Raw genomic sequence first — 9,584 nt, 5'->3', positions numbered from 1 at the left:
TGTCATTTTGGTCTGTTGTGGAGAATTGTCTCATTGGCAATCATATCACATCTTTTTTAGCTCACCTGGCCCGAAGGGCCAAGTGAGCTTTTCCCATCACTTGGCGTCCGTCGTCCGTCGTCGTTAACTTTTACAAAAATCTTCTCCTCTGAAATTTTCGGCCAAATTAAACCAAACTTGGCCACAATCATCATTGGGGTATCTAGTTTAAAAAATGTGTGGCGTGACCCGGCCAACCAACCAAGATGGCCGCCATGGCTAAAAATAGAACATAGGGGTAAAATGCAGTTTTTGGCTTATAACTCCAAAACCAAAGCATTTAGAGCAAATCTGACGGGGTAAAATTGTTTATCAGGTCAAGATCTATCTGCCCTCAAATTTTCAGATGAATCGGACAACCCGTTATTGGGTTGCTGCCCCTGAACTGGTAATTTGAGGGAATTTTTGCTGTTTTTGGCTATTATCTTGAATATTATTATAGATAGAGATAAACTGTAAAAAGCAATAATGTTCAGCAAAGTAAGATTTACAAATAAGTCAACGTGACCAAAATGGTCAGTTGACCCCTTTAGGAGTTATTGACCTTTATAGTCCATTTTAAACCATTTTTCGTAAATCTTAGTAATCTTTTACAAAAATCTTCTCCTCTGAAACTACTGGGCTAAATTAATCCAAACTTGGCCACAATCATCTTTGGGATATCTAGTTTAAAAAATGTGTGGCGTGACCCGGCCAACCAACCAAGATGGCCGCCATGGTTAAAAATAGAACATCGGGGTAAAATGCAGTTTTTGGCTTACAACTCAAAAACCAAAGCATTTAGAGCAAATCTGACGCGGTAAAAGTGTTTATCAGGTGAAGATCTATCTGTCCTGAAATTTTCAGATGAATCAGACAACCTGTTGTTGGATTGCTGCCCCTGAATTGGTAATTTTAAGGAAATTTTGCCGTTTTTTGTTATTATCTTGAATATTATTATAGATAGAGATAAACTGTATACAGCAATAATGTTCAGCAAAATAAGATCTACAAATAAGTTTACATGACCAAAATAGTCAATTGACCCCTTAAGGAGTTATTGCCCTTTATAGTTAATTTTTAACATTTTTCATAAATTTTTGTAAATTTTTAGAAAATATTTTCCACTGTAATTACTGGGCCAAGTTCATTATAGATAGAGATAATTGTAGCAACAAGAATGTTCAGTAAAGTAAGATCTACAAACACATCACTATCACCAAAACACAATTATATCATGAATTTATCCGTGTCCATTGTTTAATATGCACAAGACCAAGGTGAGCGACACAGGCACTTTAGAGCCTCTAGTTTATATATCTTTGTGGTAGCTTGTCAGTATCATTAGTAAAACACTTTAAAATGTTGAATTGATCCTCAGATTAGAAGACATTTATTGGTTTATAGTAATGACAATGCCTAACATGATGCTTGGGCCTGATGAGCTAGAAAGTAAGCTTCTGTGCTGTTTTCTATCAATTCTTTGATAATATCTCCTTCAAAGCTGGTGAAAGCAAAACAAAATTTGACCAATATGAAAATGATATCACCGAAAGAACTTTCGTGAGCATGCTTCAAAGACTCATAACTGCTCCAAAAGTTATCTGAAAGAATTTCAAGCAATAATGCTTGTCAAGTGGATATTTTAAACATTTACTTAATATGTCCAAATATCTAAAACGTTATAGTATTCAATATGAAAATGGTATTGCAAAATTATTCTCTTTTCATTTTTTTTTGTTAATATGTGGATACAAATATAAATGATACCAATACAGTATTTGTTGTGGTATGAAAGTGTTACTGTTGTAATTAACATTTACTGTTACAATGTTAATTCACACAAAATAGGCCTTATAAATTTTGGTCTAATTTTTAATATAATTGAATGACCATTTACACTTTACAGGACCGAGTCATCAGTAGGCATTACAGATGTATTAATACAACCTAGCATCATTTTGCTAGTAGCGGGAGTAGCATTGTTGTGTAAATTTGTTCTTTTTTTTTTAAAGTTTGGTCAATGGACAAATAATGTTTGGTTCAAACAAAAAATAAAATGCTTTTATCTCCCTGTTGCTTACATTGTACATAGAAATATTAATAATTTGAGAAATCCTTGTACATGAGAGTTGTCTGTCAAATCTTTATTTCACAAAGAATGAATTGCATAACAATGAACCGAGCTCAAAGCAAAGCACTTTAATAATACACTTAGACAGAGAGCTCAATCCAGGTCCTTCATGAACATCCATCAACCAGAACTATATCTTAATAACATGCCATACTACATGGTTGGATCAGAAGTCCTGAAAAAGACATGATTTTTTTTATCATATTTAAAGTATATATGCATAGGTTAAAACTTTCACAAATTTGTGGTATAATCATTCAGTGTCTGGCAACTATCAATCACTTCATGCACAAATTGATATAGGTTGAGCGTGATTTTTGTCAACTGATGAAGAAACATTCAAAACTATAAAATGTTATCTAAGACTTGTCAGTGTCTATATATAGCTATTCACCATCGCCACTGAATCAGTGATAAATGTACACATATATACATGTAAGACTAAAATTAAAGTACATATATAAGACTAAAACTGACATTCAGCTTTACCTTCATTCCCCAAGTCGTGTTCAAATCTGATTCATGATAAAATAAAATTCCAAAATTACAACCATTGCAATCAAAGGCGATTTACGACCCCCCCCCCCTTGTCTGAAAAAAATGGTTGATTATTTAGAGAACCACTGGAGCATGACCGGAGCGGGCCCTCTCTTAGGCAGTCAGTGGGCCCCCACTTATGAAAATTTCTGGATTCGCCACTGGAAATATCCCTCTAATAGACTAGCGTTAAAATCCCAGTTTTCTAATATGGTAGCTAGGTGGAACCTAAAACTAAAAACTTTGAAAAAAATATTTTAAATATTTCAAATGCATGTACATGTGATAATATAAATTCTCCAAATTTCACTGTATTTTCCCTTTTGATGTTTTTCAACTACAGCCAGTTTGGTGTGGGTTGATGTTTGATGTTTGATTGTTGTACATGTTATATATCGACATAAGATTTGTTTATATAAATAATACTTATTTCCCTAAATTCAAATAAAATAGATGTGAGAAATTAAAGGAAACCATATGCAAATATTAACCAGATGCTATGCAGGGCGCAGCTTTATACGACCGCAGAGGTTGAACCCTGAATGGTTGGGGCAAGTATGGACACAACATTCAAGCTGGATTCAGCTCTAAATTTGGATTGTGATTAAATAGTTGACACAGCATAGGTTTCTGACACAGAATGAATGTGGTCTAATGAACTTAAAATATTTTTTTTGCCTTTGAGCAATTCACTATGCTGTTGAAAATTAATCCCCTCAAAAAAATGTTTGAAGAAATTTTCTTTTTATTTATGAAATCTGAAATGAGAAAAATTTACCCCCCCCCTTTTTTTCACATGCCTCTTTCCCTTTTTCCAAAACTGATCTCAATTCAAATTTCTAATGGAGTTTGCAACAATAACTACTCATTTAAATACATCAAAAAATATTAAAATGTAAATAAAGTGCTTGTTATCACTGAATGGTAAAGATTGTTTTAATTTATCAGTTGGTAGTAAAAGTGAATATACATTGTATATTGTATAAAACAATGATTTAAGTTGATTCAACTACTATTCTGGACAAAGAAAGATAACTCCAATTGAAAATTTCTTGCTATTGCACAATATTGTGCAATTAGATATTTCTTGCTATTGCGCAATTGAAAATATTTGCTATTGCACAATATTGTGCAATTGAAGATTTCTTGCTATTGCGCAATACTGTGCGACTGAAAATTTCTTGCTATTGCACAATACTGTGCAATTGAAGATTTCTTGCTATTGCTGAATACTGTGCAATTGAAAATTTCTTGCTATTGCACAATACTTAATACAATAATTTTGGATCCTGATTTTATTTGATTATATTTAATATATAAGACTAAATTGTCAACTTTTATTTGGAGTCTATTTGATGAAATAACAAGGGAATGTAAGAGGTAGCTTACCTCCGATACATTTCTAGGAATATGATTCTTTAAAAGCAACCGCGTGGAGACCATGTATATTTCATATAGGGTTTGTAGGCGGGTCTTATTTCAATACACAGTTAGTAGTGGTTTCATGTCCCTTTATAAAAACAACACGGTGAGATTTCAACAGAAGAAGAAATTGAGGATGAACAAGTGAAATAATGCTTTACATAGTGTGCTAGTGACCTAATGCAATATATAATTCACCATAATGAAAAAAAACATCACTGAAATCCTGTACTAATCATGTGAAATTCTGAAATTTTGTGTAATGCAATTTTTGCAATTAAAATGAATATTCACCTTAAGTGAAGAATGTTGTTACTATAAACGAATCGGCAGTAATCGTTATTGAAAATACTCAGAACAGTCTGTTTCTCCACAAGAACTATAAGACAATATGCTTATTTCATGGAATTTGAAGAACAATTGGACCTGCCCGAGTGACGCTCAATTGAATAATATCATACAGTGAAGTGAACACTTAATTAATTTATTGATACTGTTCGGGAAAAGTTGTCAATTCCGCTGCGTGTAAAACTTGACACATTGATTTTCGTTTTAACAGAAAATTAAATTATGTACTAAAATGCGGATGTTGTCTAATATAAAATCAGATGTGGTATGATTGCCACTGAGACAAGTCTCCACAACAGACCAAATGACACAGAAATTAACAACAGTTACTATAGATCACCGTACGGCCTTCAACAATGAGCAAAGCCAATACGGCATAGTTAGCTATAAAAGTCCCTGAAATGACAAATGTTAAATAATTCAAACGCAAAAACCAACGGCCTAATTTGTGTACAAAATAATGAACGAAAAACAAATATGTAATACAACAAAAAACGACAACCAAGGAATTACAGGTTCCTGACTTTGGATGCGCAGAAAAAGAATATGGCGGGGGTTAAACTATAATAATAAAATTGCTATTATAAATGAGGGAATATGTCAAAGAGATAACTAACCGACCAAAGAACAGAAAACAACAGAAGGCCAACATTGGATCGCCAACACAGCGAAAAAAAATCCCGCAACCGGAGGCGAGCTAAATCAGTTGACCCCCTAACTGAAAATGTGTACTAGTTCAATGAAAATGGACGCCATACTAAACTCGAAAACATATAAATATCAAATATAGTTTGAAGGTGCTAACCTTCTCCTAACCTGTGACAGTTATAACGGTACAATATAAGAGCTTATTGCATCAAAAAGAAATAAAATTTCCCTGAATGAAAACTACTTCACAAATCATCAATTGTTATGAGCTAAGATAGTACTCAATAATAATTAGATAGACTGGAGGAAAGATGTAAAAAAAAAAAAGTGAACAAATCTTCATATCAAACCTAAATGAATAATGTTATAATCTAATCGATTTACGGGAAATGTAGAGAATACGGTTAGAGTGACATCATCCAAACACACGAACACGTCAAAATACATTAAGACGACAACATGCAGTCTTCAATTAGACAAATGTGTATACAATTTTTAAAACTTGTCCCTTGTCTGAAAAATGTATTAAAAAAAACAATATAAAAATTATGTCATTCCCACCAAATAAAGATATAAAGAAAAATTGGACAATCACTTACAAAGTTCCTGGCTTGAAAAAAAGCTGGTTGATATACATGCAAGTAGTCTATAGAGTAAGCTCTCCCGTTTTAACTTTGATCAAAACCCGATACAAAAAGAGGGTCTAATAATCAGCTAAAAATCATGTGCATGCATTATTGGTAAAATATAATTGCTTGCTGTGCGTCCAGTGGCAAGTATTTAATGTATTTTCAATTAATTCAATCAGTACGTTATGCAACATTAAAACGACCGGTCTGAGATACGGGCTATTCGGACTGTTGCTGGAAAATGAGAGCATGTTGGATTGGGTAGAACTTTTGCTTTGCAACAGTACACGTACAGAATAATAGTTGTCATTAAGCTCTTTAAGTGTAATTTAACAACAATACCTAACTCCGACAAATCAAAAGCTTAAACGTGCAGTAGAGAGATTGGTACTCTAACTTAACATATAAACTGAATTACGGTCACTTATTCATTGGGACGTGGCTATGTATAACATGCCGCAGATCGGTAAGCATACATCAATCAATCTTGTAAGTGGGAGTTTTCAAATTGTCAAAGCTTCAGTTTCAGCTAAAATAATAGTAAACTATTTCTTTTCTGTTTTTAGTGACTTTCGGTTTGTGTTAGGCTCTAGATCAATTGATGTTCTGTGTAAAATATTAGTGTAGAAATTATTCTATATGTTACTTGCATCATCTTAAGGTGGTACCTAACACTACAGGGAGATAACTCTGTAAAATCAGCTAAACGTTTTAATTACGTTACATGTTGTTAAGGGAATATTAAGTTTCTCAATGATCAAAATACGTGTTTGTCAAACTGCTATATAACCTATGCAATTTTTCTGATAAAACGGTTGGTTCAAATTTTTTTAAATTTTTACATTTTTGTCAAAGGGTCAAAGTAAATACTTTGTCAAAATTTCAAGAAAATTAAACGAGCCAAATTAATTTTAGTTAAAGTGTTGGGTACCACCTTAATAATTAATTTGCAGATTATATAATTGATTGAAAACTTGGAGATTGAATTATAGATATCTTGTCATTTGATCTATGGATAGGTAGCTAAGCAGCGGTTTGATATCTGAAGACTGATTGTTTGAATACATTTGAAAGCGCTTGAATTTGTTTCATTACTATTTTTGTTATGGAAACTCATTATTAATTATCGATTCGTTGTTGGATGGTAATGCAAAACATCCAAAGGCAACTTGTTTGTAATTATTAAAGATGAAAACAAATGAAACATTAATTTAAATAAGTTCTGCTAATTCTGACAAGAGGGAACTTCTGATTTGATATGACAGACAGACAATTCCCCTTAAAATTATTTACTTACGGACCCCTAATAATCGGTGTTGTACGTGCAGCGTGCACGACACGCTTTCAACATAAAAGCCGCCTATGTGTTGATGGTGATGTTACATTTTTCTTCTCTACCCATTTGTCCATACAATTCTTTTACCAAACAAAGTTCATTCCTTTTGAAACCGCCCACCTCTTGTGGATTTCATGTTCATTTTGCACTATTCATCTCATGTTCATTGTCTCAAGATACAGTTTTGTTGTGCAGCAGAAGCACCAACAATCCATAATATGTCGATATTTTTTTTTTATTAATTTCCCATTGCAACTAATTCAGACAAAGTTGACCTTAGGTGAATTAGGCTATCATTGGTATGTTCTTTTTGATAAAAAAAAAAAAAAAACCTCTGTGATATCTAAATATGTGTGCATCCTTGGCTTTCAAAGCTTCAGGTTTGAGCGTTACTAATCGAGTTAAATCCAGAAAAAAGGGCCTGGCACGCATTAAATTCATAAAGTGTTATTTGATTTTTTTGGCGAAGTGTTCGAACTGTTTGGCGGTATTCAGGATTTTTAGTAAATAAGTATAAAAAAGAAGATGTGGTACGATTTCCAATGAGACAACTGTCCACAAGAGACAAAAATAACACAGACATTAACAACTATAGGTCACTGTACGGCCTTCAAAAATGAGCAAAGGACCTTATTGAACTGCGAAAAATAAGAAATGCTCGTTTGGCTTAGCGGTATGTTTAAACAAGAGCAACGTCTAATTGGAAAGGGATGCTCAACCCGATTTCTCATATAAGGAACAAATAAATTATGCTCTCCTACAAGTATCAAACCCTCTCGCCAGTCTTTTGGGGATCGTAGGGGGCAGTTTCTTACTAAATGTCATATCCTTCCTATTCTTGTTATTCTAATAGTTTTCCAAATGCTGCACAATGAAAAATATTCATGTATAATATTATATAGCCTTTGACACAGGAAATACAATAATTCTTTTTCAAATAATATTCAAATTTTCAGCTCAGTACGTTTTGTTATGAAAACGATGTGACGTAAGTGAAACCACAAATTAAAAGGGAACGCCTAAAATAGTTATATCCTTTTAATTTTTTCTTTAGAATTTGTAATGTTATAAAATTATATCTACACCCTAATTTTTATGATCTTTTATTTTAAATGTAATATACTAGAAGATTTCACCTTTTCATGTGCTATAATTAATGTTTTGCGGTTGGCTGAACAACAAACATCTCTACCGTTTAACTATATTGACATGAATCAGCTGACTTGCTATACTATTTAATACTATATATCCGTAATGTAACGCTTGAGTGAATACATGTATGAAATACTATAAACGGTATCTAAATGTAGGATAGATGAGGGAAACTGCATATGGAAATGCTGCCGCTAGAGTATCTTTCTAAAGCTCTAAGGACTAAATTGAATCAGAATGAACTGCCGAATTTGAAAAACGGTTAGATAGAAATTGCTAAGCACGTAAAGGGGATGCTGCTTCCGGGATATTGAACATATTCATATTTCTGTCGAGATGTGCCAAAACTGTGCTCACCTTGCTGACTTGGATGCTCCTCCTTGGATGTGTGAGCCAGGAATGAAAAGAATAAAGAAGGAATCTGGTGATAAAGTGAACTGTCAAACATGTGTTCTGGCTGTAAGTAGTTTATCCTGTAGAATATCATGTATATATTACATATATACATATTACATATATACATAGGAATTTTGCTATCAGCTTTGTTTATTCTTTTACTTCCAATTTCTATCATCAAGTAATACATTTGCAAAGGAGACGACGAGATATACCCATGGGACATTTAAACTCGAAAACAAGCTGACAATGCCATGAAAAAAAATGGAGCGACAAAAAAGACACATAACAGTATACAAAACACAATATAGAAAATTTAAATAAATTACCAACGCACATCCAATCAAAAGATTGCAAGTGATCTCAAGTTCTTTAAAAGGGTTAGAAAATCCCGCTGTAGCCCTCTTCACAAAAAATCTTAAGTGTAAAATTTATCGTAAGTCTAAAATATTCCTTAACAATTCAACTAAATAATTTGGAAAAAAAACACCAATCACCGTATCAGTCTATGTTGTCTTATTTTATATTTAATCAAAGACCTGTTTGATTTCCATGATCTATTATAACATTTTGCATCCTAATTTTATAAGGCTTTATAAATATTTTGATATGGGCGTCACTGATGAGTCTTAATTAGACGAAACGCTCGTCTGGCGTACTAAATTATAATCCTGGTACCTTTGATAACTATTAAAAGATATATCTGATTTAAGGTTAGAAACAATATTCTGCGATTTTTACAAAAGTCTACAGAATATATTGAGTAATTTAACTAATTTCAGTTATTGTCCTCGGCAATTTGTAAAATGAATGAGTTTATATTGAGAAATATAAACATTTTGACCACAATATACAAAATATACATATTTTATCTGGAGGTGATTATACATTTCACAATGACAGGTTGAACCTTTGATCTGCATCGTACGTACATATTTGGCCCTGTATCAAATATTTAATGATA

At 32.7% G+C, this 9,584-nt stretch overlaps 1 protein-coding gene across 1 annotated transcript in view; it reads left to right on the top strand.

Moving 5' to 3' along the window:
* The first annotated feature begins 8,378 nt into the window (after nt 1-8,378).
* The window catches only part of LOC143063528 (uncharacterized), a 62,359-nt gene continuing 61,153 nt past the window's right edge, over nt 8,379-9,584 (top strand). Inside the window, exon 1 of the mRNA XM_076235728.1 lies at nt 8,379-8,683. Within this exon, the coding sequence (XP_076091843.1) occupies nt 8,561-8,683 (123 nt within the window). The 5' untranslated portion in view covers nt 8,379-8,560. The remainder of the gene's footprint in view (nt 8,684-9,584) is intronic.

Source organism: Mytilus galloprovincialis, chromosome 2 (assembly GCF_965363235.1).
Source record: "Mytilus galloprovincialis chromosome 2, xbMytGall1.hap1.1, whole genome shotgun sequence".
In the NCBI taxonomy this organism is placed as follows: Eukaryota; Metazoa; Mollusca; class Bivalvia; order Mytilida; family Mytilidae; genus Mytilus; species Mytilus galloprovincialis.
Note: the sequence above shows the minus strand (reverse complement) of the source record. Positions and strands in the feature narration are given on the sequence as shown.